The sequence below is a fragment of the Manis pentadactyla genome, chromosome 12 (assembly GCF_030020395.1).
Source record: "Manis pentadactyla isolate mManPen7 chromosome 12, mManPen7.hap1, whole genome shotgun sequence".
Lineage (NCBI taxonomy): Eukaryota > Metazoa > Chordata > Mammalia > Pholidota > Manidae > Manis > Manis pentadactyla.
In genome coordinates, this window is record NC_080030.1 from 5,349,616 (window position 1) to 5,377,032 (window position 27,417).

Below are 27,417 nucleotides of genomic sequence, written 5' to 3' on the forward strand. Positions count from 1 at the left end.
GACCCCTGTGGCTGACGGAGTGAACCACAGAGAGAACTGGAGACCAGGGACCATCTTTGTTTCCTTCAAAAGTAAACATATTTCTCAGAGCACAAATTTTTTAAAAAGTAAGGTATTTTTGGCTTTATGGGCCATCTGGTCTCTGCTGTGGCCACTCAGTTCTGCCACCGTGTTGCTGAAGCAGCCATTGACAATACATAAGCATGGCCTTGTTCCAGTAAAAGTTTATTTCTATAAACAGGTGCCAGCTCTCAGGCTGTAGCTTGCCAGCTGGTGTAGAAAATAGGATGGGGTGGCTAGGCCTGTGGTCACTGCTGAGGAAAGTAAGCCTCAGAGAGGGCAGCTATATGGCTAAAAGTCACACAGCCCCCCTGTGCCCGCCGGTATGTGTGTGACCGTGCCTCATACCCACAGCCCTCCCCAAAGCCCCCGGGACTCCCGTGGTGACAGAGAACACGGCCACCAGCATCACCGTCACGTGGGACTCGGGCAACCCAGACCCTGTGTCCTACTACGTCATTGAATATAAGTCCAAGAGCCAGGATGGGCCGTACCAGATCAAAGAGGACATCACCACGACGCGCTACAGCATCGGTGGCCTGAGCCCCAACTCGGAGTACGAGATCTGGGTGTCGGCCGTGAACTCCATCGGCCAGGGCCCCCCCAGCGAGTCGGTGGTCACCCGCACGGGCGAGCAGGCCCCCGCCAGCGCGCCGCGGAACGTGCAGGCCCGCATGCTGAGCGCCACCACCATGATCATCCAGTGGGAGGAGCCCGTGGAGCCCAACGGCCTGATCCGGGGCTACCGCATCTACTACACCATGGAGCCCGAGCACCCCGTGGGCAACTGGCAGAAGCACAACGTGGACGACAGCCTGCTGACCACCGTGGGCAGCCTGCTCGAGGACGAGACCTACACCGTGCGCGTGCTGGCCTTCACCTCCGTGGGCGACGGGCCCCTCTCGGAGCCCATCCAGGTCAAGACGCAGCAGGGAGGTGAGATGCCTGCGGGAGGTGCGGCCTCCGTGGGCGCGGTGGGATTCGGGGCCATCGGAACAGGAGGAGACAGTGGTTCAGTGACTCCGCTCCTGGCGTACGGCTGGCTGATCTCACCCGGAAGTAACTAAGTGGTTTATTTGTCCCATGTGGTTCTTTAAACACAAATTATTTTCATGCCAGCATTTCAAAATGGGAAGTTGTCCCAGAAAACCCTTAATTTCTGGCTTCCCTTGAAAAGTCTAGTTTGACAAGTCCATGGGACACCCGGGCGGACATGCAGATAGATCCCGGCAGCTGTGTCTGAGTTAAAAGAGGTACGGTTCCTGCCTGCCTCCCTCTCCTCCATTAACCGCCTGGCCGCTGGCCGCATCTGAGTTTGAGGACCCCTCTTCAGGGCACTCATTGGAGAGACGGGTGCCTCCTGTTTGGAAATCATAAGTGCGAAGTGCATCAGCTCAGAGGCAGTGGGCTGGTCTCCCACTAGAGAAACCTTGGGTTAAAGGATGGGGTTGGGGGTGCAGGGCATTTAGGTATGTGGGGGTCCCAGCTCTCTGGGTTTCTGGTCCTTGGCTATGGGCTCAAACTTCTGGAACCTCAGGAAGACTCAGGCACCTGCCTAGGTGAAGGGGACCGGAGGGCTCATACGGGGTGCAGACCTGTGTTTCCAAATACCACCCCCAGTTTTTCTCTGTCATTTAATTTGGGGTGGGGGAGGGTGCTGGATCGATGTGAAAAGGGTTTTTGTTTGTTTTTTTTTCCACTGGAAGCAGAGAGGGTGGAAGACTTCAGGTGGACAGCTGAGAGCGAGGGGCAGTAGGGGGTCCCTGGGAAAATAGGAGAAGAATAGTGGAGAATATTCCAGAAGCATCTGGAGACAAACAGCCTTTGCTTCAGGGTGGTGCTGAGGTTCGTGGGGCCCTTTCCAGGGGAATGGGGACCCCCAGTGAGCTGGACACACCGTCTCCGCCCCGGCGGCCTCCCACTTCTGCTCCTCTCCCCACCCCCACCCAGTGCCGGGGCAGCCCATGAACTTCCGGGCCGAGGCCAAGTCCGAGACGAGCATCGGGCTCTCGTGGAGCCCCCCGCGGCAGGAGAGCGTCATCAAATACGAGCTCCTGTTCCGGGAAGGCGAGCATGGCAGAGAGGTACCTGGGCGGGCGGCTCCCCCTCCTCCGGGCTGCGCTTGGGCCTTGCTGGCCTGCCTGCGTCTCTCTCTTCCCCTGCCGCTTACCCCTATTTATTGCTAATTTTTCCCACCTCCCATTCCTTATTTCTCCATCCGTCTCCATCACTCTGCGTCTTTCTGTTTCTGTCTCTCTGTGTCTCTGTCTCTCCATCTCTGTTTGTCTCTTTCTGCATTTCTCTGTATGTCTCTGCCTCTGTCTCTCCATCTCTCTGTATCTCTGCCTCTCCATGTCTCTGTGTCCCTGTCCCTCTGCCCCCGTCCCCAGGTGGGCAGGACATTCGACCCAGCCACAGCGTTTGTGGTGGACGACCTCAAGCCCAACACGGAGTATGCCTTCCGCCTGGCGGCCCGCTCCGCGCAGGGCCTGGGCGCCTTCACCTCGGCAGTGCGGCAGCGCACACTGCAGTCCAGTAGGTGTCTCGCGGACCCCAACCTTCTCTGCCGGGGCGAGCCTGCCGCAGGGGGTGGGGGGCGCCTCTGGCCCGTCCCCACCTCGCTCTTCAACCTCGGACACGTCCACCCGCGCTGTGCCTTGGTTTCCCCACCAGTGCAATGAGGGGTGGCCCCGGGGGCTCCCGTAGGCGGCAGCATCTCCGTCTCCTGGACCTGGAGACCCGGGGGATGTGGTCTTGTCCCTAGTTGGGAGTGGTTCTGGCCGCACTACCTCTCTCCTCTTCCTGTCCTGGATTTGGGGCTAATTAAAAGGCCATGCTGTGCCAGAGGGGGGTGCGCCCCACCCTTCCCAGAGGGTGTGAAGGGCACCTCCCCATGGCCTTTTGTCCTCTGGGACAAGCCCCCCATTGCCAAGATCGGGGGTGGAGTGGGGAGTGCAGGCCCCAGGACAGGGCCCTCAGATGCCTGGAGTTCTGCGCTGTGCCCGCCGGCCTCCCTGTCACACGTGTCACCTTTGGCCGGAACGCTGCAGCAGGCTCTGGGCCATGCCATAGCTGCCGACCTCCGTGCCTGCTCTGAGCTCTGGGCCTAGGCAGGCCCCCTGCCCGCTCTCTCCCTGCCTCTCCCTCCCTGTGCTCCCTCCTGTTCGCTCAGCCGAGCCGGCGTGGCCCCCGCTGCTGTGGCCCCTCACCCCCACTCCCCTTCTCAGTCAGTCACGGTGTAGCCTTCCCAGGCCTTGTTCCGGAAGCAGCCTCGGAGTGCAAATCTTGGAGCCCCCCTGGTGTGTGTATGCAGGGGGCCACGGGTCAGTCAAGAGTAACAGCACCTCAGGCCGGGGCATCCGAGCCTCTGGGATGGGGGCCTTGGAGACACAGCGCCCAGTACCACCCCTCCCCACTCCCCCTGCCGAACCGGGCGAGCAGGGGCTCGCACCCACTGGGTGTGTTTGTGCGTGAGGCGATCAGTGAGGGTGTCCTATGGCTTGGGTGGCCACGTGAGAGGCTGGCACAGGTGCCACAAAGGTGAGTACACGCTGGTCTCAAGCAGGTTCACAAAAACGGCCCACCCTGCGTGCCTCCCAGCTGCTCTGGGCTGCACAGACAGTCCAGAGACCAAATCCAGCCCCTAAGACTCCACCCCACTGCCCAAGAGGCATGCCTGCCCAGAAATGGGGAATCTGGAGCCCTGTGCTCTGCACCCCCTCCCGAGACGTCACGCAGGTTGGGCTGGATTGTGAAGGAGGCAGCCTCCGTGGCTGTCAAGAAAGCGGCTTTGGCCCAGCCACACGAACCTCTGGGGCGGCCCAGGACAGGGAGTGGGGAAGAAGGGGCTCCCTGCTTCTCACCCCAAGCTGGGTGGGCCCCAAGAGAACTGGCAGCCAAGACTCAGGGCCAGGCGTGCCTGCTCCCACCCCGGGGACTGCGGGCTTCTTAGGCTGAAGTCAAGGGTAGGTGGAGGCCAGACCACTCAGCCGTGGGTCTCCCCAGACACCGTCCCACCTTCCCGCCTCGTCAGCGCCAGGAACTGCAGCGTGCCCACACTGGGGGGCTGGAGCAGGGCTGAGGGCCCACTTGCGTCCGGAGACCCACCCAGAGCTCGGTCTGGCCTTGTAGCTCAGCACTCCGCATTCCCTCCCTCGTAAGAAAGTCTTATAAGTTAGCAGTTGAAGAGTGGAAGGTAGGTAACCAGACTGGGAGTTTTCTGGAAGGTGTCTTTCTTTCTTTTATTATAGTTTTTCTCATCATCGTCACCATCACTGTTGTTTCTTATTTTATTATGGTTTTGGTTTTATTTTTCCTCCCCCTTTCTCAGCGAATCCATTCCTTCTGGCACATTCCTCGGTTGGTTTTTCCGCTCCTGCCTGATCCCCCCAGGCACTTTTGGTTGGGGTGGCTGGTCAAGAAATGGGGGAGGGGGTCCCCATAGTGTCTAATTTTGGAGGAGGGAGTTCTGGTGTTTCACTTTGAGGCCAGGGGTCATTTTAGTTGAAGTAAGCCATTGACGTGGCCGCTGGTAGTGTAATGTCTTTTAGATCAGGAGCCTCTGATTCATCTCTGGGTCCCAGACCCCAGCACGGGGTGTGTCCCTAGTAAACACTCTATAAACATGTGCTCAGTGAACAAATGGGGCTGGCGTGATGGTGAGGGTTCATGTGCCTTGACATTGAGCAAAGCCAGTGACCTTCCTGGGCCTCCCACCAGGCGAGGCGGACCCTAGAGTCATGGACAGCTGAGGGAGTGTGGCTCCAGCCATCCTCAGTTGACCCGAGCTGATAAAGACACAGGCGAAAGTCTGAAGTCCCAATCTCAAGCCAAGACAGGCCGTGGACAACAGCTGAGCCCACCTTCGAATCCTGGCTCTTACCACGTGCCCTCAGGCAGGCAAGCGTGCTGTTTCCCGGGCTTGGTTGCCTCATCTGTAAAATGGGAGACATGATACAGGAAAGGCACCAGGATAGGTGGGGCCTGGTACCCATAGGTACAAAATGAATGATAATAGGAAGCCAGGCAAGGAGGCTTTGACACTGGTTCTCCAACCTGTGACATGGGCTGGGGGTGGGGTGGGGCGGGATTATAGTTCCAGCCACCTAGGGGTGCTTGAGAATTAAAGGAGGTGCATTGTGAGTCTGTAAAGGGTATAGGGTACTAGTCGTGCAGAAAATGCACAGAACGTGAGTTTTATTACCAATCAGTGCCCTAAACACAGGCCCTGGAGGTGTTTAGGAGGTGCTAAACCCACAGAGCCTTCTCCTGAAGTATGTGCTTAATAATGTAGGAACTATTACTGTTCTTCAACAAAGCCTTAGCCTGCTGCCTGGCACATAGTAGGCACTCCCTAAATGCAGCTGCTGTTTTAAAATCTAAGTGTGGATTGGCACAGTGCTGTGCACCCAGTAGGCACTCAGTGAACAGGAACTACTTGTAGTTTGTAACAAGCTTAACCTCGTGCCAGGCACACAGTAGGTACCTGGAGCATGAAGTATGATGATTGATTATTCTTGGCACAATGCCTGGCATACAGTAAGTGCCTAATGAGTGGCACTTTCTTTAAACATGCTGGCCTGGCTCTAGGCACACGTAGGGGCTCGGAAGCGAGCCAGCATCATTCTGAAAGGGCCCCTCGCAGCTTTGGGGACAGTTTTAGCTCAAAACACGGAAGTGTTGTCTGCAAAGCTGTTGGCAGCGTGTGTGCAAACACTAGGTGCTCAGTGAGTAAGAATTACTGCCATTTATATATAAGGCCCTTATGACAATGCCTGCCACACAGTAAGTACTTAATATCTGGGGACTACCATTATCCATTACTAACAGCATTTGACATACAGTAGGAGCTTAATTGCTCAAGCAGGGCCCTTGCACAATACCTGGCACATAGTATGGGGCTTATGTGAGGACTATTACTGATACCTGATAAAGCCTGTAGCACAGTGCCTGGCATGCAGTAGGTGCCACATAATGGCAACCACTATTTTTATCTTTATAGAGGACTATAATCATGCCCAGCCCATAGTAGGTGCTCAGGAAATTAGGCTTAGTGTGGCTCCAGGTATACAGTAGGGGCGCAAAACAGAAGAATTATGATCTAGAAAGACCTTGGCACACAGTAGGTACTACATTTGGGCTGTGTTATCTATAAAGCCCTAAGCCTGGTACCAATATAGCAAGTGTACAATAAGGAGCACTTGTATTGTTATTCTGTAAAGCCTTTGGCATGCCAACTGGCACACAGTGGGTACCTAAGATGGGCATTATATTCTCTTGGAGTGAGGCCAATGAAGTGGTCCTAGTTGAAGTGAGCTATTGGGGTGCCTGGGAGGATAGGTGTTCAGTAAATAGGTGATTTTACTGGTGTCCTATGAAGTTCTTAGCAGCATGCCTAGTACACACTAGGTGCCCAATAAATGGGGCTTTTACTGCTATTTCCCTGGCACACATTAGGTGTTTAGTAAATTAGTGTGTTTACTGTTATCCTATCCCTGTGCTGTGCGTGGAACATAGCAGGTACCCAGTAAGTGGAGTTTTTGCTGTGCCTATTGGTACATCGTAGGTGCTGAGTGAATAAGTATTTTACTGTCACTCTGTGAAGCCCATGGCACAGTGCCTGGCACATAGTAGATAGCCAATAAATGTTTACTATCATTCTGTCCTGATGGTATGCCTGGCACACAGTAGGTGTTCAGTAAAAAAATATATTATTATTCTATGAAGCCTTTGGCACGGTGCTGGCTTATAATAGGTGCCAAATAAATGGGATTTTTATTGCTATCCCAATTGGCACAGTACCTGGCACGTAGTGGGTGCCCAATAAATGGGGCTTTTACTGCTGTCCCTCTTGGCACAGTGCTTGGTGCATAGTAAGTGCCCAATAAATGGTTTTTATTGCTATCCCAGTTGGCACAGTATCTGGTGCATAGTGGGTGCCCTATAAATGGGGCTTTTACTGCTATCCCAGGGTCACTGTGCTTGGCACACAGTAGGTACCCTATAAATGTGGCTTTTACTGCTATCCCACTTGGCAGTGTGCTTGGTGCATAGTAGGTGCCCAATAAGTGGGGCTTTTACTGCTATCCCACTAGACACAGGGCCTGGCACACATGTGGTGTGCTCCACGGGGACTGTGGCTGCCCTCTACCTGAGGCCTACTGTGTGCCAGGTAGGCACAGCCCTGGGTGGTAAGCGCAGTGTTCTTGGCCAGCCCTCCCGGCCCCCATCCCCACACACCCATCTCACCTTTGGTTGACACCCGCTTCTTTTGGGTTCGACTTCTCTTTGGTTTGGTTCTGTTTTGTTTGTTATCATCTTCTTTTTTATTTTCTCTTTCCCATCTTTTGTTTCCCCGCCCCCTCCCCACCCATCCCGCCTCCCTTCCCCACCCCCCACGCTCTCCCCCCTCCAATAGAGCCGTCAGCCCCCCCTCAAGACGTTAAATGCGTCAGCACGCGCTCCACAGCCATTTTGGTAAGTTGGCGCCCACCGCCGCCGGAAACGCACAACGGGGCCCTGGTGAGCTATAGCGTCCGCTACCGCCCGCTGGGCTCGGAGGACCCGCAACCCAAGGAGGTGAACGGCATCCCCCCGACCACCACCCAGATCCTGCTGGAGGCGCTGGACAAGTGGACAGAGTACCGCGTCACGGCTGTCGCTCACACAGAGGTGGGACCAGGGCCCGAGAGCTCGCCCGTGGTCGTCCGCACCGACGAGGACGGTAAGCACCAGGCCCAGCCCGGCCCCCGCCTCGGAGCCTTCTGTCTCTGCAAAACCGGGCTCGCTGGTGGCCGAAAGGGACACGCCACGGTCATGAGAGGGAGACACGAAGTGCGCAGGCCTTCCGGGCAGCATTTTTCTCTCTGAGCCTTGTGCCTGGGAAGTTAAGCTGGCAGCCCCTGTATTTGGGTCCAGTGGTGGAAAACCGTGGAAACGGTGTAAGAAATAGCAAGCAGCGATTGCAACACATAAGGGCCCCTGACCCCAGAACTCTAGCTTTTAGACTCGGGATTAGCCAGGACCTGCAGCTTCCTCGATCTGGGCCATCCCGCCCGCAAAGTTTGTAGACAGCCGCACCCTCGTCAGGTTTAGCAGGCGGCTCTCCAGGGGACAGACCCTGTTTTGCAGCGCTGGCCGGTTTCTGTGGTGTAAATATTTCCACCACGGCCAATTTCAAACTAGAAAGTTTTCAGCTGCAAAGGTGTGGCCTTCCTCCAGTAGACTTTAGACAGGGTAGAGGCTGAAGGTATGGGGAGAAACCCCCCAATAAAATCGCACGCCCCTTGGTTCTGGGAACCTAGTTTGCTTTCCCAGCCATTGGCCTAGAAAGGTCGGCTGGCAGCCCCATGTCATGCCCTAAGCGTGGGGAAGAATTGAGTAGTGCCTCCTGCCAGACCTCGGGTGGGGGCTCTGACCTGGGGGCAGGTGAGAAGGGTCCCGGGTGCCAAGTGGGCTGGCTGCGTGTTGGAGTAAGTAGGAGCCACGCAGCTGGACCGCCCAGCTTTGCCCTGCCCTGTGGTCACGGAGTCAAGGCTCTGGGCCTCCGCTTCCCCATCTGTAAGGTGGGAGCTCCTACCAGGAAGGGGTAGCGTGGGATGGAGGCAGTGTGGGTCAAGCTCGCAGAACAGGGTGCGCATGGCCCGCGCGCATCACCTCGGGTGGCCCGCTCCTGGGCAGAGCCCCTCCCCAGGCTGTGGGAGGCGTGCACGAGGCATGCCCGCCCGGCCAGTGGTGAGTGCTCAGACCGCCCAGGGACCCGGCAGCCACTCGGCGCCCCAGTAACGGCTCCGCCCGCCCCTGCCCTCCCGTCCCCGCCAGTGCCCAGCGCGCCGCCGCGGAAGGTGGAGGCGGAGGCGCTCAATGCCACGGCCATCCGCGTGCTGTGGCGCTCGCCCGCGCCCGGCCGGCAGCACGGCCAGATCCGCGGCTACCAGGTCCACTACGTGCGCATGGAGGGCGCCGAGGCCCGCGGGCCGCCGCGCATCAAGGACGTCATGCTGGCCGATGCCCAGGTGCGCGGGGCGGGCGGGGCGGGCGGCCCCCGCTGCTTCTCTCCACCTGGCCTCCCCACTCACCTCCTCCTCTCTCCCCTGCCGCCTCCTCCCGCGCTCAGTGGGAGACGGACGACACTGCCGAATATGTAAGTAGCGCCACCTGGCTACTGCCGTGCTCCTGCTGCGGCTGTGCTGTGCTGTGACCACCCCCTGCACGCCCCTCCTAAAGGGTCTCCTCCCCTGAGCCCCGGCTGTGCACCCAGTTACGGGTTGGGGCTTGCAATCTGTTTGCAAATCAGGCCAGTGGGACTGGGAGCCTGACCCAGACACGAGGGAAAGGCCTGGCCCTGGGGCGGGGGGCCTCTGTCAGCCTTCTTACCTGGGGGGCCCCTACTCCTTAGGCTCACGCCTTCCGCTCCCCACACCTTTACTCAAGTGATTCCTGCAACTCTGAGATGCCTCCCCCACCACCGCAACCCTCTGCTCTGCACCATGGCCTTTGGTGGACACAGAGCTGGCCGATCAGAACTGGGTCATGTACCAACCCAGCCTGACCCTCTTATCACCCGGCTCAGCTCCCCCCGTCCTAGAAATTTCCCTTAGGACAAAGCGTCCACTTCATTCTGGCCCTTGAGGGATGGGTCAGTGGGCCCAGGGTGGGAAAGGAGGCCTGCAGTGCACCGTGTCAACCCCTCCAGGCTTACCAGGAGGCCCTGAACCAGTCAGCATTGCTGTGTGACTTTGAACAAGTTGCTGCCTATCTCTGGGCCCCTAACACGGGCCACAGGCTTTTCTGAGAGCCCCAAGTTTGATGTTAAATTGACCCCAATGCCACTTGCTCCCCCCAGCCCTGAGTCCTTGGGGGCAGTTCTCATGCGGTTCTGGCTGAGCACCTCCCTCCCACCAAGACCCCAGGAGGGACTGAATGTGAGGCTCAGGGGTAGGAGACCCCCCCCATTTGTGCATCCCTGTTCCTCCTCCTCATGCTCCTGACCTAGGGCCACCCCACAGCTCCCAGGCATGCCACGCCATGTTTGTGGGTGTGCACGCGTGGGGACATGAGCACATGTGTGACTGGGGGGGCTGTCTTTGGGGGGGGTGCAGGTCGGGCGCTGTTGTGCAGTGAGTGTGCCTGAGTAAGCGGTGATGGACCGTGTGTGTGCCTGCTGTGCATGGACCCAGGGCTGGCGCTCAGGGCGTGGCGATGACAGAGACAGGACAAGCCCCACCTCCCGGGCGTCAAGAGTCCGCGTGGGAAAGGGGTGGTCATCAGAACAGGACACAAACTCAAGTGTAGTTGCAGCTCTGGTTGGGGCAAGGTGTAGATGGCAGTGCAAATGCTGAGCGCTCAGCTCTCGGGGTTGGGTGGGTGGGTGGGGGCAGTCCTGATTTGTAGAATTTGCCCATTTCCGTGGTGTAAATATTCTCGCTCCGTTGATTTCAAGCTAGTGCTGATATGCGAGTGCTTGTGATTTCCAGTCTTCTACCGCAGAGACGGGAGACCTGTTAACTCCGAGAGCAGAGATAATAGTTAACAAAATGATTAGGAAGGGGTGCGTTTTGAGTACTTACTATCTTTGTCTTTTTTATTTATAAGATTATATAAGTTACTTTTTAATGCCAGCTGTGTTTAATCCTGGCTCGCAAAATTCCTGAAAACGTATTGGCTCTCCCGAGCTGGTGTAGGGAATCTCCAGCCCGCCATGGGTGTAGTGGACGCTGTGGGGGTAACAGCCCAGATAAAAGCACAGGGGGCTTGGTCAGGCCTGGTGTGTGGGAGGAGCAGCCAGGAGGCCCCCGTGTCTGGGGCAGAGTGAGTGAAGGGGAGAGAGAGGGGAGGGAGGGAAGGCAGGAGATGGGGACGGTCATGCAGGGCTCGCTGGGCAGTGGGGAAGATTAGGGTTTTTACCTCCAGGGAGGTGGGAGCCCTGGAGGGCTGTGCGCAGGGAAGGGGAGGTGACTTGGGTGCTCAGAGGCGCCCTCTGGTGGCCACTGGGGGAGGCCAGACTGTGGGGCAAGGGTGGTAGCTGAGGACCACGGGGAGGGGACCGCGCTGGCCCAGGTGGGCAGTGCCAACGTGTCAGGCTGCGTGTGCCCATCATCATGGATGTGCTGCGGATCAGGGTGTGTGCACGTCCCTGCCCCCAGGCCCTGCCCCACGTGTGCATGGGGAGGAGGGTGGGCGGGGCTGCCCTCAGCCCAGGTTGCGCTGCTGACTGGCACCCCCCTGCCCCTAGGAGATGGTCATCACGAACCTGCAGCCTGAGACCGCCTATTCCGTCACTGTAGCCGCCTACACCATGAAAGGCGACGGCGCTCGCAGCAAACCCAAGGTGGCAGTGACCATGGCAGCAGGTACGCGGGGCCCGTGGGGGAGCGGGCGCACCAGGCAGAGGGCACAGCGAGGGCAAAGTGGGGGGCTGCTCGGGAGGGCCTTCAGGGCTGGCACAGCCCAGCCCTGCCTCCTCCTCCTCACCCACCGCCCTGCCAGCTCAGCCCCCGCCAGACAGAACCCTCTGCAGCTCTGTGTCCCGTGCCGCCTTTCCCTGTGCCCGGACTCCCGTCTCGGGGCTGGCGGGCTCCTCCCCTTCCTCTGGGACACAGCGCTGAGCACCCCGGGTGGGGGGTTGTGTCTGACTCCCCTGCTGCCCCATGACGCCTCCTCTCCTGGCAGCCTTGCCTTAGTTTCCCCTTCTAGCCCCTCCATTCAGTCCCAGTGGGCTGTTTTCTCCTCCCAGCTGAAACAGCAGTGAGGACAGAGGCGACGCAAAAACATACAGGGAGAGTGCACCTGGCAGAGGGCACAGCCTGGGCAAAGGCTTGGAGTGGGGAACCGGTCTGGTGTGTTCCAGGGACTCTCAGTGCTGTACCTCTGACCACATAGTCTGAAATTCAAGGCCGGCTGGACACGGCCCCTTGCTGGTGCTGCTCCTTCATCTGCCTAGTCGCTGTATTCTCCAGCATCCAGTGCCCATGTCACCCCCTCCAAGAAGCCTCCCGAGATTTCCTCCTCCTCTCTCAGGGATTTTTGCATTAGAGCCATGCTTGCTAAACAGACACCATCGTATATGCTGTGACTGCTTAGGGCAGGTCATTAAAGGTCCTGACAAGCTCTGCAGTGGAGAAGGCTGATTCTATTTGTAGAGCTGCTCTGCTGCAGGACTTATCAGGACCGTGGTGCATTGATGATCGCCCAGACTGTGAGAGCCACAGGGCAAGGGAAGGGTTTTATATGTGCTGCTGTCTCTCGGGTGTTAATCATGTGCCAGCAGGAAGCAAGGGACAAATAAATGAGGCAAGGGATGAAAGGAGGAGGTAAATAGATGAGGCGTGCTGTGACATCTGTGGATGGCGTCCTTCGTCGGGTTCTCTGAGTCCCCTGCCTTGCTGTCCCTTACGCTCACCACCGTGGGCCGACCGAGGGCCTTCACGCTGACTGTTCCCTTTTCCTGGAACTCTGTTCCCCTTGCTCCCTTAGCTCCTTTAGTCTTGACTTCGGTGTGAGGCCTTCCTGAGACCCATTTTTAAAAATTGTAGCCCTTGCTCCTAGAACCGTGGGTGGCCACGAGGCCCTGACACCTGCCCCCTGTCCCCGCAGTGCTGGGCCGCCCCACCCTGTCGGTGCAGCAGACCCCCGAGGGCAGCCTGCTGGCACGCTGGGAGCCCCCGGCTGGCACCGCCAAGGACCAGGTGCTGGGCTACCGCCTGCAGTTCGGCCGCGAGGACTCGCCTCTGGCCACCCTGGAGTTCCCGCCCTCTGAGGACCACTACACAGCGTTGGGTGCGCACAAGGGGGCCACGTACGTGTTCCGGCTGGCGGCCCGGAGCCGAGGCGGCCTGGGCGAGGAGGCGACAGAGGTGCTGAGCATCCCCGAGGACATGCCCCGCGGCCACCCGCAGATCCTGGAGGCAGCCGGCAACGCCTCGGCCGGCACCGTCCTGCTCCGCTGGCTGCCGCCCGTGCCCGCCGAGCGCAATGGGGCCATTGTCAAGTACACCGTGGCCGTGCGGGAGGCCGGAGCCCCGGGCCCTGCCCGAGAGACTGAGCTGCTGGCAGCGGCCGAGCCAGGCGCCGAGAATGTGCTCACGCTGCAGGGCCTCAAGCCCGACACGGCCTATGACCTCCAAGTGCGGGCCCACACGCGCCAGGGCCCCGGCCCCTACAGCCCCCCCGTCCGCTACCGGACGTTCCTGCGGGACCAAGGTAGGCGCGCGGGGACCCCCGCACCAGAGCCGGACCGGGCCTCGTGCCCACCCCTGCCCCAGCCCCCTCCCTCTCCCCCACCCAGGTAAGTGGTCACTTTTCTGCTTCCTTGCGGACACTCAAGGCAAGTCCAGACCCCGAGGCTCCGGCGTTGGCAAAGGTGGGACGTGCCTAGGGGCACCGCCGTCCCCCTCCCACCCCCTTCCCCAGACCTGCCTTCTCTCTGCAGCCGCGCCGTCTCCCACAGCAGGGACCTGGGACAGGGCCAGGCAGGGCCAGGCAGTAAGGCCGTGAGCACAGGCACAGCGAGTGACAGGGAGCGCCTGGGCCGCCCCCTCCGCCCTCTGCCCCCCGCCCGTCCCGGCACTCACCGGGCCTCTCTTCTGCTCTCTCCCGCTCGGCCACTGCCCGCAGTCTCACCCAAGAACTTCAAGGTCAAGATGATCATGAAGACATCGGTGCTGCTCAGCTGGGAGTTCCCCGACAACTACAACTCCCCCACACCCTACAAGGTGCAGCCACCGTGGGCAGGAGGGCTGGGTTGGATCCGGACGTGGGCTGGAGGGGGGCTTGTGCCAGGGTTGGAGCTCAGCCCAGAGCCCCCACTGAGCCGCGCCCCCCCCCCCCCACAGATCCAGTACAATGGGCTCACACTCGACGTGGATGGCCGCACCACCAAAAGGCTCATCACACACCTCAAACCCAACACCTTCTACAACTTTGTGTTGACCAACCGTGGCAGCAGCCTGGGGGGCCTCCAGCAGACCGTCACCGCCTGGACCGCCTTCAACCTGCTCAGCGCCAAGCCCAGCGTGGCCCCTAAGCCCGACTCGGATGGCCTTATCATGGTGTATCTGCCCGACGGCCAGAGCCCTGTGCCCGTCCAGTATGCTTGAGCCCCGGCCCCAACCCCCATCGTTAGCCAGCTGCAGGGCTGGGGCCAGCTACTTGATCTCTCTCTGTCTGTAAAATGGGGGTCACGTCAGCCCCATATCATGTGCTTGCCCTGAAGGTCCAGCATTTCTAATGGGAGCTGTCATTAAATGTGGCCTGTGTGTCTGCCTGCTCTTCCAGTGTTCCCAGATACCGCCTGACAGTTTGCTAGTTCTGGGTTTCCAGACCAGTGGGGAAACACTGGAAAAACTGGAAACACACTCTCAGCTCCATGGCGTGACAGTGAGAGGCAATAGGGCTGAGGGTCGCCAATGGGGAGAGGAGGACTCTGGGTGGGAGGCAGAGAAGGATTACGGGCTACAAGAATGTGTGGGCATGGAAGCTAGGGCTTTGAAGGATCTGTAGGAGTTTGGGAAATACAACTGTCAGGTACGCTTTTGAGGTTGAAGGCACAGTGTGTTCAAAAGCCTGGAGGCTTGAGTCAGAACTATAGTTGTATATGGCTTGCACTGTAGAATAGACCCCTCAGAGAGCGGGGCTCTTCCACTCACCCCCACACAGCATCCCTTGGTCTTGCCTACAGACAGTGCCCCTGACTCTTCATCTCCCAACAGGAACTACTTCATTGTGATGGTGCCGCTGCGCAAGTCTCGTGGGGGCCAGTTTCTGACCCCACTAGGCAGCCCAGAAGACATGGACCTGGAGGAGGTGAGGGGCTGGGGCCCAGCCTGTGAGGCCCAGACCTGTCCTGGTTTTCAGGAGCCCGTTTGCTCCCAGGCATGCTCTGAGCACCCCATGCCTCTCTTCCCACAGCTTATCCAGGACATCTCTCGGCTGCAGAGGCGCAGCCTGCGACACTCGCGCCAGCTGGAGGTGCCCCGGCCCTACATTGCCGCTCGCTTCTCCATGTTGCCACCTGCCTTCCATCCCGGTGACCAGAAGCAGTACGGTGGCTTTGACAACAGGGGCCTGGAACCTGGCCACCGATATGTTCTCTTTGTGCTTGCCGTGCTGCAGAAGAGTGAGCCCGTAAGTCCCAAGTGGTGTCTTCCCACAGCCAGCCATACCCACTGACTGAGGCAGGCCCCTCTGTGGCCTCAGCCCCCAGGGCTTTGACCTCAGAGCCAGACACAGATCCTCTCGGCTCCCGGGGCTAAGGCTAGACAAAGGGAAGGGCTTGAGGTTGGGGAAATCCCAAGGGGAAGGCTTTTGGAGGAAGGGAGTCCAGAACTGGGGTTTTGACGGATGCAAAGGAGTTCAGCAAAGACCAGGTATTCTCAGGATTTGCATGTGCAAAGGTCTGGAAGTAAAAGAGGAACAAAACGAGCTTCAGAGTGGGGCGTTTGGGGACAGCAGAGATTAGCAAGAGCCAGGCCACGCAGGCCACCAGGGTCAGTGTTCTTGGGGGTCATAAAAGGGTTTCGAGTAGGGAGGGGTATAGATTTGTGTTTGAGGAAGACCTGTCTGGTCACCACAAGGAGTGTGGGCACTGATGGAGCCCCGCCACCTCCGTTCCTGCAGACATTTGCGGCCAGCCCCTTCTCAGATCCCTTCCAGCTGGATAACCCAGACCCCCAGCCCATCGTGGACGGCGAGGAGGGCCTCATCTGGGTGATCGGGCCTGTGCTGGCTGTGGTCTTCATCATCTGCATTGTTATTGCTATCTTGCTCTACAAGAAGTGAGCCCCCTGCCCTCCCCCGCTTGACAGGAGGGAGGGCTTCCTGGAAAAGGAAGGGGGTCTGGAAAGGTCTGGGGAACGGCTACCTCAGAGGATTGGCGCAGAAGTCCTCTGTGGCACAGATAGGAAAGCTCTGGCTCGGAGGTTAAGCCACGCAGTCAGAGTCGCACAGTCTGGGAAATGGCAGAGCTGCAGTTCACACCAGGCCAGTGGTTTCACGCCTCTCAAGCCCCGCACTCCCGTGAGCAAGATCTGGGGTCAGGGCTGCCAGTTCAATGAGAATGGTGCTCTCAGTGGCCCCACAGGACATGTCCCAGTATAGGAGGGGAAAACTGAGACATGCCTCCTTAGGGTGGGGGGGCCCGAGCAGGAAGGATTAGAGAGGTTAAGCACCCACAGTCACAGAACCCGCCCTTCCCAGCCAGCACCCCCTCACCCGTCTTCTTTCCTCCTGCTCACCTGTGTCTGCTTTCTGGAGCAGCAAGCCTGACAGGTGAGAACTGGCTGTGCCCTTCACAGGTTCAGGGAGGGAGGCTGAGAAGGGGGCTGGGGTGGCCCTGCACGCCCTGCACCCATGGGGTGAGGGGTGGCCTGGCTGCTCGGGCAGGGCAGATGGGCGACTCTGCCTGGTCCTGGGATTCCCCGGTGGTACACGTCCGCCGACCGTCCCCCACCGGCCACAGAGGCGCCGCTCGTGGTGCCTGGTGTGTGTTCCCACGTGTGCACGTGCATCTCTGGGCTTGCACTGGTGCTCACTCACTCCCACTTGCTCCCGCAAAGTAAACGCAAAGACTCAGAGCCCCGCACCAAATGCCTACTGAACAACGCTGACCTCGCCCCCCACCACCCCAAGGACCCCGTGGAAATGAGACGCATCAACTTCCAGACGCCAGGTACGTGCCGACGCAGGGGGCCAGGAGCAGTGCTGATGGGGTGGTAGCACAGGGGAAGAGGAAGCTGCCACCTGGGGGACCCTCACCCGCCCTCACTGAGCTGGGCTTCGTGCAGTTCGATTCCCGGGTCCTGAACCCCTTCGTGGATCAGGGCTCAGAACTGTCACGGTCTGATTCTGCCTGCCGCCAAGCGAGGCTTTGAAAAGTTGCATTCAACGGGGGTCGCAGTCTTCTCCAGGAACTTAAAGGACATCTGGAAACAAACCCTTATCTCTTCTGGTAGAAAAAGCTACGCCTGTTCACATCGCTGGTCTTGAGGCCATTCAGCGGCCGGTGCTAGGTTTTCCCCTTGGCCTTATTCCACCTTCCTCATGCCCTGAGCTTCTGCCCTCCTGGGCGATGGGGGCTCACAGTCCCCGTGCCTCCTTAGGCCCCGTAGACTAACAGGACTCAGCGAAAGCCCCCGGCCACGCCTGGCGGGAGAACCCGATGAAGCAGGGCCTCCTGCCTGATCATCTCCACGTACAGGGACCCACACACACCCCCGTCCGTCTCCTCCCTTTATGGACTCATGCCAGCAGCTTCTGACCAAAGAATTTTGTATTTAACTGATGGCTCACAGCATGATTTCCTCTGTCTTTCTGCCTCTGTCCTGGTCTCTACTTCCTGTCTCTGAACTGGCTCCTAACTAGTAACAGTCTCCAACCAAATGGCGATCGTACACTTGCATTTAGCGGACGGCCGCAGGCTTCCCTAAGGACCCGGGAACGGCCTCCGTGCTTCCTCACACGCTCCGTCCTCTTGCCTGCCGCTGGACTGTCTCGTATCAGTTCTGGTTTTGTCCACATTATTTGGATCATTAATATTTAGCTCATGGCCACAGTCCTCCATAAGGGACGGTGGAAAGGTCTCATGCGCCACCCCTAATGTGCTCCCTTCTTTTTTCTGTTTCTGGGCTCGCGAAAGTCAGTTCTCCTTCCATCCAAGTGAGGATTTTAAACATCTATTTCACTGATTGGCTGCTATCTTCCTTAAATAAAGCTCATGGCATGGGCCCGGGTGTCCTTCCCCGACCCCACGTTCTCCCGCACCGCCCTCCATCTCCTCCAAGATCCCCTCTGCCGACCCCAGCAGGGGTCCCGAGGCCGGGTTGATCTGGGGGTGGGGGGCTGGTCCTGTGGACGGGACCGCCTAAAGCCGTGGGATCTGGGATCTTCCCGAAGTCTCGGCTGCAACCCAGGACTGGCCAGCGTGCAGAGGGAGACATGACCATGATTGTGCGTCCTTGGGGTGGGGCCCGGGCGGCCATGTGTCCCCCATCGTTTGAGTTGCCCTGCCCTCCGCGTGTGTCGCCGGCCGTGGTGCGTGCCCCCTGCAAGGGGCGGGGGAGGCGGGGCCCCGGCGCGTTTTCATTTATTGTTTGCTGTTCCTGCAGATTCAGGCCTCAGCCGCCCCCTCAGGGAGCCGGGGTTTCACTCTGAAAGTTAGTTCCTGTGTCTCTGTTCTCGGCTTCCTTTTGCTGTCCCCCACCCCCCGCCACCCCGTTTGTCGTCATCTTTGGTTCCTCCATCCCACCTCCGATCTCTGCCCACCTGTCCCGCTCTGGCTTCTCGAGGGGGGCAGGGGTCTGGTCCACTGAGCCCTTAGGTCAGTGGTCACGACTGCGTGTACGTGTGTGGGTACAGGGATGCAGGGAGACACGGTGTACCTAAGAACAGAAGCCTGCCTGCTGGCAGGTGGTGGGGGCCCACCAGGTGAATTGGGCACCAGTCTCAGACCCCTTAGATGTGGGCTCTAGAGGAGCACCCGGGGGTGCAGGGGGCACACGGGGAAACTTTACCAGCCAGGCGGCTAATCATTCAGCACCCGAATCCCGTGCTGACACATAGCTCAGCGTGGGTGCACAGGGAGTGCACGCTTAGCCGCCGTGTGCCAGGGGCTCCAGAGGTAAGGAATGTCACCCTTCCGTGGCCCAGAGGAGGAAACGAGCCTCAGAGGTGGGGCGCTCAGTGCACCTGCTTCAGCCCCAAACAGGTGCATGCCCAGGTGGGGAGGCCCCCTCCCAACACGCACATGTCCTGGGCCTCCCTCCCTGACCTCTGACCCTCCCGGGCAGAGGACCATCCCGTCCTTCCAGGTCCAAAGGGGCAGAAAGGCATGTCAGTCTCCCCCACTCACCAGGGGCAGCGATGTTCCCAGAGGCCAGCCCACTGCATCTGCTTTTCCATTTCTGTGTCACCTGCGTGCTTCTTGCCACAAGACACTAGGAGTCTGAGGTCCCAAAGGGTGTCCTTGCGTCTCCAGCTGGGTTGGGGGTGCTAGGACGGGCGCACAGTGTGAGCCGGGGGTGTCAGGCTCGGCCAGGAGCTGCAGCCTCGAGGCTCCACCTGCGGGCAGACCCAGCAAGGGCGGCCCTGAACCCCCTCCCCCTGCCACCCCCTCTAACCGCAGCGCGTCCACGCAGACTCACACCATAGAGCACCCCTGCCCCCGGCCGCTGAGCTGGCCCCCCAGTGACCGGCCCGCGCCGGCGGTGTCTGCTCTCCCCGCAGGCATGCTCAGCCACCCGCCGATCCCCATCGCGGACATGGCCGAGCACACGGAACGCCTCAAGGCCAACGACAGCCTCAAGCTCTCCCAGGAGTACGAGGTGAGCAGTGCCCCCCAGCCCCGCTGCAGACCCAGCCTTGCACACCCTGACCCCTCCCACTTCTCCCCACCAGTCCATCGATCCCGGCCAGCAGTTCACATGGGAGCACTCCAACCTGGAAGTGAACAAGCCCAAAAACCGCTACGCCAACGTCATCGCCTACGACCACTCCCGCGTCATCCTCCAGCCCATCGAAGGTAGACCGTCCCGGCTCCATCACTCATCCCCTCTCCACCGAGCACGCAGGCCCTGTGCCCTGTTTCGGACATGGGGCAGGGCCAGTATGGACAAGCTTGGGGACAGATGGGGGCAGTCCAGCGGGACTTCCAGGAAGTGGTGGGCCAGGTGCAGATGCTTCGAGGGACAGAACACCCCCCGACCCCTGGCTTCTCTCCACCTGGCCGCAGGCATTGTGGGAAGCGACTACATTAATGCCAACTATGTGGACGGCTACCGGCGGCAGAACGCATACATTGCCACGCAGGGGCCGCTGCCCGAGACCTTCGGTGACTTCTGGCGGATGGTGTGGGAGCAGCGCTCAGCCACCGTTGTCATGATGACCCGGCTGGAGGAGAAGTCCCGGGTGAGGCCCGGCCCCTGCAGCCCCCGGGCCCCCGGCCCGCCCCCAGGCCCGTGCTCACCTCTGTTCTCTCACCCGGCGCAGATCAAATGTGATCAGTACTGGCCCAACAGGGGCACGGAAACCTACGGCTTCATCCAGGTCACGCTGCTGGACACCATCGAGCTGGCCACGTTCTGCGTGCGAACGTTCTCCCTGCACAAGGTAGGGCCGGCACTGGGGGCTGCAGGAGAGGGCCGTGGGACAGAGGAGAGAGACGGGGCCCCTGCGTCTGCCTGGAGCTCCCCGTGGGACCGAGAGAAAATCGAACACACGGACCCGGGCTGACCCCATTCGTGGATGGGTACACTGAGGCTCAAAGGGCACACCTGTTGTCTCCAGCCACAGGGCAGAACGAGCAGAACCCAACTTAGCCATGAACCGAACAGGCCCCTCGCCCCCTGGCCCCGCCCAGCCTGGGCCCGCCCTCTGTCTTGGGTGGAAGGCAAGGCTGGAGAGAGCTGTGAGCCTGGGCGGTCGGGGCCCTGAGGGCCACCGTCTGTAACGTGCATCCGTCCGTCTGTGTTCCCCATCAGTGGTCCCCACTTGGGGCAGTGTGCCACCCAGGGGACGTTTTTTGTCGTGACGGCTAGGGGAGGTCCTTACAGGCCCCACAGTGCTCCCCGGCTCCCGCCGGGTCCGTTCTCCGCATCCAGCACACAGCTGGCCCCAGTGCCAGAAACCCGAGGACACAGACAAGAGAGGACTTTCTATTCATTCACACGGGTTAAGCTCAGACTGGGCTCTGTGACACAGCAGGGATGGAGGCAGACAATACGTCCTGCCCTTGTGGGGCTTATAGTCTGGTTGAAAAAATAAGACATCGATGATAAATTTGTAAAGTGACAAGAAATCTTACTTGCAGAGGGGAAAAATGTGGATCAGGGAACCTGGAAGGGGTGAGGAAGGGTGTTTAGTTAGCGGGAACGGCTCGTGCAAAGGCTCTGGGGCAGCACCATGCCTGGTATACTGGAGGAACAGTGAGGAGACCCGTGTGGCTGGAGTAGAGTGCATGAGGTGGAACTGGGGAGGGCAGGGAGGGGACGGGGCAGGTCATACAGGGCCTGGTGCGGGGCAGGGAGGTCCTGGACTTTGACCCCAGGAAGCGGACCTGACTCAGGTGCTCCCGGCTGCCCTCTGGTGGCTGCGGTGGGGAAGGCAGACCACGGTGGGTGGGCAGAAGGGACTAATCTGGTCTGGATGGGTGGTGATGGGGGTGAATCAGGGTGGCCGCCGAGGTGGGAGTGAGAAATGGATGGGTCTGGATAGATTCGGAAGGCAGAGCCGACACATCACCAACAGGCAGATGCGTTAGGTGGGGAGGGAGGGAAGTGAGTCCTACGTTCAGAGCCTCTGAAGGATGGAGCCACCCTTGGCGGAGACGGGTGGGAGCAGGTTTGGGGTGAAAGGGCACGGTGCTGGCCATGTTGGGTGTAAGGAGCCCATGGGGACCCCCTCTCCCCGTGACCGGGGGCAGCTGGACACGCAGCCTGGCACTCAGGGCGTTGTGATCCGGAGGCGTGAGCTGGGCGTCCTCTGCGCGTGGGTGGTGGGCTGTGCTGACACGCAGTGTCCCTGTGGCCCCCCAGAACGGCTCCAGTGAGAAACGCGAGGTCCGCCAGTTCCAGTTCACGGCATGGCCGGACCACGGGGTGCCTGAGTACCCGACCCCATTCCTGGCTTTCCTGCGGAGAGTCAAGACCTGCAACCCGCCAGACGCAGGCCCCGTCGTGGTCCACTGCAGGTAGCCTGGCCCTCCCGGCTGTGCGCCGTCCGCCTTACCCGAGGGGCCGCTGATGGCTGTGTCTGTCCCCGCAGTGCCGGCGTGGGCCGCACCGGCTGCTTCATCGTCATTGATGCCATGCTGGAGCGGATCAAGCCGGAGAAGACGGTGGACGTGTACGGCCACGTGACGCTCATGCGGTCCCAGCGCAACTACATGGTGCAGACAGAGGACCAGTACAGCTTCATCCACGAGGCCCTGCTGGAGGCCGTGGGCTGCGGCACCACTGAGGTGCCCGCCCGCAGCCTCTATGCCTACATCCAGAAGCTGGCCCAGGTGGAGCCCGGCGAGCACGTCACCGGCATGGAGCTCGAGTTCAAGGTCGGCAGGGGTGCGAAGGCAGCTATGGGCGGGAGGGGGTCCCCGGCCTCTTGTTCCACCATTAGCCTCCGGCTGAAGACCCAGAGCCCTCCCCATCCCTGGAGAAGGCCAGCCCCCAGCTGGAGGCCGTGCTGATGGCCACGCCCTCCCCCACAGAGGCTGGCCAACTCCAGAGCCCACACATCCCGCTTCATCAGTGCCAATCTGCCTTGTAACAAGTTCAAGAACCGCCTGGTAAACATCATGCCCTACGAGAGCACACGGGTCTGTCTGCAGCCCATCCGGGGCGTGGAGGGGTCCGATTACATCAACGCCAGCTTCATCGACGGCTACAGGTACCTCACCTTTGCCCAGCCATTCTGGGGTCCCCGCCCTGCCCCCACGGGGACTCCAGTTTACATGAGGGACAGAGCTGGACAGACACTGCCAGCCCCGTGCAGTCACAGCTCGGCGGAAGCTACGTAACTCGTGGCTGCTGTCCGTGACATGGTTCCGTCTGTCCACTGTGTCCGTGGTTCTCAGTCCCGGCAGTTCTGCCACCAGGGGAAATGTGGCAATGTCTGGGGACATTTTTTGATTGTCATGGTGGGAACGGGGGAAGGTGGCTGCTACTAGCATCTCGTGGGTGGGGACTCAGGCCACTGCCCCGCATCCTGCGGCACCCAGAGCACTGCCCCCTCCCAAAGAATGACACAGCCTGAGTGTCGCGAGTGCCAAGCTGAGAAGCCAAGGGGTGGTGTGCCAGGCGGAAGATACCGCCTGTGCAAAGGCCAGAGGCGAGAGGGAACTTAGCCGTGCAGCTTACCGCACCCCAGGGAGGTGGCAGAGGGCAGGAGAGAGCAGTCCTGCAGCTTCCTAGAGGGGTTGGAACGTACACCAGAGGGCATCGGGCCAGTTCCGGGTCTGGGCCTGCCTCTCCCCGCCGGTCCTGGCCTCACGCACCCCACCCCACAGGCAGCAGAAGGCCTACATCGCGACGCAGGGGCCACTGGCAGAGACCACGGAGGACTTCTGGCGCATGCTGTGGGAGGGCAACTCCACCATCGTGGTGATGCTGACCAAGCTGCGCGAGATGAGCCGGGTGAGCCGCGGGCCGGTGGGGCTGCTGGCCAGGGGGCCGTGCCAGCCTCGGGCTGCGCTGACCGCAGCTGCCCTCCCCTCCACAGGAGAAGTGTCACCAGTACTGGCCAGCGGAGCGCTCTGCCCGCTACCAGTACTTTGTGGTGGATCCGATGGCGGAGTACAACATGCCTCAGTATATCTTACGGGAGTTCAAGGTCACAGATGCCCGGGTGAGTCCCGGAGGGGATACTGGCATCCGGGCCAGACATGCCTGGGGCTGCTGAGCATGGCCCAGTGATAATGGATAATGTCTTCCCCAGCAAAGGCCCAGGGGTAGGAATCAGCTTGGTGGGCGGTGGAGGGTAGAAGAGGGAGTTGACTGGTTGGCCGGTCACGCCTCCCAGCCAGTGGGTGAAGAGCGGGCCGTGTCCCTCTGTTGCCTGCAGTGTCCCCTCTAGCGTGTGTAGCGCCACTCCTAGGACACACGGTCCAAGGGGATCACACAAAGGGGGTGGGTGGGGCATCCCCCTGGAAGCAGCGACCTGTGGGGGTGATGTTAGGGCGCCGAAAGGGCGGTGGGGGACATCGGGTGGACGGACTGACGCTGCCCTGGGTGGACAGTGAAGCTGCAACATGGAGGAGGTGGGTATTAGATGGCGAGCAGAGAAGACTGACAGTGGAAGGTGGCCCTGCTGGGCAACAGCAGATCAAAGCAGTAGAAAAGGGGATTCGAGAATTCAGGGTAGGGTGACGAGGGTGGGAAACGTCAGTCAGGGCGCTGCCAGTGGGGCAGAGTGCCTGGGCGCTGCAGGCTGGCACCACCGGCTGGGCGAGCATAAGACTGGTGCATCAGGCATCAGTGGAGGAGGAGATTGGCAGAGGATGAGCATGTGGCCAGCGGGGGGTGGAGAACGGGACTTGGGAAGTGGAGGGCCTGTGGTGGGGGTGCTGGACGTCTCTGTGGCGGATGAGAGGGGAGACGGGAGAGGGGAGCAGGTGTGCGGTGGGCAAGGGCCGTGAGATGGCGTCGCTGGGTGGTTAGGGTGGAGGAGGGTGGTGTTGGCACCCTTGGGTGCTGAAGGGGATACGGGAGCATCTCGATGGAAGATGGCGCCAGTGGGTGACAGACGCATCGTCAGGGTGGAGGGCGGGACCACCACGGACCCTGACAGCAGGACCCGGCTGTCTCCCCATCCAGGATGGCCAGTCCCGGACGGTCCGGCAGTTCCAGTTCACGGACTGGCCGGAACAGGGCGTGCCAAAGTCGGGGGAGGGCTTCATTGACTTCATCGGCCAAGTGCACAAGACGAAGGAGCAGTTCGGCCAGGACGGCCCCATCTCTGTCCACTGCAGGTGAGCCGCCCGCCCCCCCAGCCCCAGCCCCAGCCCACGGCCCGCTGGGGAATCTGGGCCTAGCAAGGGCGCCTCGGGGAGCCCAGGCTGGGCCCTCCCCGTCCCCAGGAGGCAGGCTCTCCCCTGAAGGCTGCGCTCATCTCCCGCAGCGCCGGCGTGGGCAGGACGGGCGTGTTCATCACCCTCAGCATTGTGCTGGAGCGGATGCGGTACGAAGGCGTGGTGGACATCTTCCAGACGGTGAAGATGCTGCGAACGCAGAGGCCAGCCATGGTGCAGACAGAGGTGAGGGGGCTGCCCGGCCCCCAGGTCATGGCCCGGGCACCGCCCAGCCAGGACCCCCGGCGTGGGTCACAGATCTGGGGTCCCACCGCCCCGCAGGTGGGGAACGGGAGGCCCGGGGCAGGGAATGTATTCCCTAAAATCACAGTCATCCTGGGCGTTGTAACAACATCCTCTAAACTCCCATCTACGGGGAGTCAAAGCCGGAGTCCCAGCCCCCCAGCCCCGAGGGCCCGGCCCGCGCAGAGGGAAGGCGTGTGAATCCTGCCACGACACACGCCCGGCTGAGTGTGGCTGCCTCCAGGGAGGCCCTGGGGCAGGGGAGGCAGCGACTAGAGGCCCCACCTCCTCCCCTCCCGCAGGACGAGTACCAGTTCTGCTACCAGGCGGCGCTGGAGTACCTCGGAAGCTTTGACCACTATGCAACCTAAAGCCATGGTCGCCCGGCCAGACGCCCCCGGCCCCAGGTGCCTCTGTCCTTGCCAGGGTGCCCGCGGAGGCCTGGACCCCCAGCAACCAGGGCAGGAGGAGACGGCGGCCGCGGCCCCGCAGGGCCTCCGGGAGCCACGCGGCCCCCGAGCAGCCCCCAGCCAGCTCCCCGGCACCGGTCGCCTCCTTTGAACACTCGGCACATTCGACTCCAGAATTAGAGATTCCAGGGTGGGGGGTGGGGGGCGCGGTGAGCAAACGGGGGTTCTCCCCGGACCCGGAGAGGGCCCAGGGGCCGCGAACTCGGGAGCCTCCCTGCCCTGCAGCTTGGGGGCGCCGGGCTTCGGGGGCTGGGGGCGTGCAGCGTTCAGCTTTCTGTTCAAACTCAAGTGTGACTGTATCCGGTGACATTTCCTTTTTTTTTTTAAATAGTGTATTTTTTTTTTCATTTTTTTTTTTTTAAGAAGAAACAAACAGAAAAAAAAAAAAAAGACTCACCCATCAATGAATTTAAAAAGAAAACCTTTGCTTATTCCTGTTCTGTTCACAGTCTATTTTTTCATCGTAGAAAACCGTTCTTGCGCGGTGGCTGCGCTCGCGGCCGGCGGCCGCCCCAGGCCGGCTTTCTCCTTTTTCCCACCTTCAGAAAGCGCGCCCCGCTCAAGAATGAGACATCGTTTTGCTCCTGGTTTTCTTTCCTTCTTTTGCCTTTTGTTATTGAAGTCTCAGACACATCCAAGACCTGAGGGTCTGAGCGCGGGGCGGTGGGAGGGACCCCGGCGCCAGGGTCACGCCCACTTGGGGGACGCCGCCGGCGCCGCGGCAGCTCCGCCCCCAGGGGGCGGGGCCAGGGGAGGTTAGCGCTGCCCCGGGTCCGGGGCCCTTCGGCCCTGGGGCTGGGGGGCAGGTGCCTGGGCGGAGACAGAAGGATGGGAACTCCTACCCCTGGGCAAGTAATTCTCTTTGTACAAGAGCAAATCTGCCGTTGCTTTCAACACTGTTTATTCAAACGGAAGCAGCCGGGTGGTTTTCCCACCTCTGTGTATGTAGATAAATCAACTTTGTATTAAAGGAAGATCGTCCGACCCCGGTCAGTGGTGGCGTCTTTGTCCTGCTCCCGCCTCACGCACCCCCCTCCGACCCCCTGTCCGTTCTGTCTCGTCCCTGGGCCCCGCAGGGCCTGGAGGGCTCAGGTGGCCTCCCGTTGTGTGAATAATCTGGTGAGGAATGGGACACAGAGAGGCAGTGTTCCTTGTCCAAGGTCACACAGCCGGGTCAGGACCCCCAAACCCAAGCTCTGGTCTTGCAGGGGCTGCCTTACATCCTCCTTAATGGTGACCGCCGCTGAGCTGAGCATGTACCAGCTGCCAGCCCCGAGGTGGGAGTCATCTGCCCAGTTTACCGATGAGGAAGGAGGCTCAGAGAGGGGCAGGCAGCAGTCCGGTCACACACAGCTGGCAGTCCTACCCGGGTCACTCATCCACAGCCCCCAGACACCACGCAGTGCTGCCTCCTCCGGGAGGGCCAGTGCTGAAACTGAGACCTTAGGCTGGGAGCACCACGTCCCTGTGCTCGAGGCCACCCAGTGAGTCCGACCCCAGGGGACGGAGGGTGAGCCATTTGGGGTGTACACCCTTGCCCCAAGAATTCTCAAACACACATGGATCATTTACAAAAATCAACTGTGGAGATCTTCACAAATTCCAAGAAACAAATATTAGGTAAGACAACCTGATCTTGGCCCCCAAGGAGCAGATGCTATAATCAAGGGCGCCTCCCCTGAACAGGCCTACAGTGGGACAACGTTTTTCAAACCAAACAATTCAAGCAGCCCATTCATGAAACCTGTGAGGCACAGCCAAACGGATACCCCAAAGAAAACAAATTCTGAAAATAAGCAAACAAAAAAGAAATGAACCAAATGTTCAAATCAGGTGATGAGAACAGGGAAACCGAAATAAAGGTAAAAGTTGGCATTAACTCCAATCGGGCATTTCTGAGGTGCTTCTTTCACATGAACAAAATCAAAAACTTCTTTGAAAACGCCAAAAATAGATAAATCTTTGGCAAGAATAGTCATTAAAAAAAAAGGACAAATAACCAGCAAAGTGGGGAAATGCAACACTTAACTACAGACAGAGGCTTTTCTTTTTTTAATTGTAAGGCGAGTTTTGGAAGCCAGGGAGGAAAGA

General features: G+C 60.0%; 1 protein-coding gene across 14 annotated transcripts in view; it reads left to right on the forward strand.

The window, feature by feature from the left end:
* Positions 1-26,310, forward strand: part of PTPRS (protein tyrosine phosphatase receptor type S) — a 90,480-nt gene extending 64,170 nt beyond the window's left edge. For 3 of the 14 annotated variants that reach the window (XM_057489785.1, XM_057489788.1, XM_057489786.1), the window contains exons 8-35: positions 415-996; positions 2,011-2,144; positions 2,451-2,595; positions 7,478-7,783; positions 8,881-9,074; positions 9,176-9,202; positions 11,294-11,411; positions 12,655-13,260; positions 13,675-13,772; positions 13,893-14,146; positions 14,769-14,862; positions 14,968-15,183; positions 15,676-15,833; positions 16,315-16,326; positions 16,614-16,726; positions 18,162-18,209; positions 19,279-19,376; positions 19,450-19,573; positions 19,784-19,959; positions 20,041-20,160; positions 21,585-21,739; positions 21,814-22,099; positions 22,256-22,434; positions 23,054-23,180; positions 23,266-23,391; positions 24,360-24,514; positions 24,664-24,799; positions 25,159-26,310. In XM_057489785.1, coding sequence (XP_057345768.1) covers positions 415-996; positions 2,011-2,144; positions 2,451-2,595; positions 7,478-7,783; positions 8,881-9,074; positions 9,176-9,202; positions 11,294-11,411; positions 12,655-13,260; positions 13,675-13,772; positions 13,893-14,146; positions 14,769-14,862; positions 14,968-15,183; positions 15,676-15,833; positions 16,315-16,326; positions 16,614-16,726; positions 18,162-18,209; positions 19,279-19,376; positions 19,450-19,573; positions 19,784-19,959; positions 20,041-20,160; positions 21,585-21,739; positions 21,814-22,099; positions 22,256-22,434; positions 23,054-23,180; positions 23,266-23,391; positions 24,360-24,514; positions 24,664-24,799; positions 25,159-25,227 — 4,856 coding nt within the window. In that variant the 3' untranslated portion in view covers positions 25,228-26,310. The remainder of the gene's footprint in view (positions 1-414; positions 997-2,010; positions 2,145-2,450; positions 2,596-7,477; positions 7,784-8,880; positions 9,075-9,175; positions 9,203-11,293; positions 11,412-12,654; positions 13,261-13,674; positions 13,773-13,892; positions 14,147-14,768; positions 14,863-14,967; positions 15,184-15,675; positions 15,834-16,314; positions 16,327-16,613; positions 16,727-18,161; positions 18,210-19,278; positions 19,377-19,449; positions 19,574-19,783; positions 19,960-20,040; positions 20,161-21,584; positions 21,740-21,813; positions 22,100-22,255; positions 22,435-23,053; positions 23,181-23,265; positions 23,392-24,359; positions 24,515-24,663; positions 24,800-25,158) is intronic. The other 11 variants (XM_057489795.1, XM_057489791.1, XM_057489789.1 and 8 more) reach the window with 11 other exon arrangements.
* Positions 26,311-27,417: the final 1,107 nt, after the last annotated feature.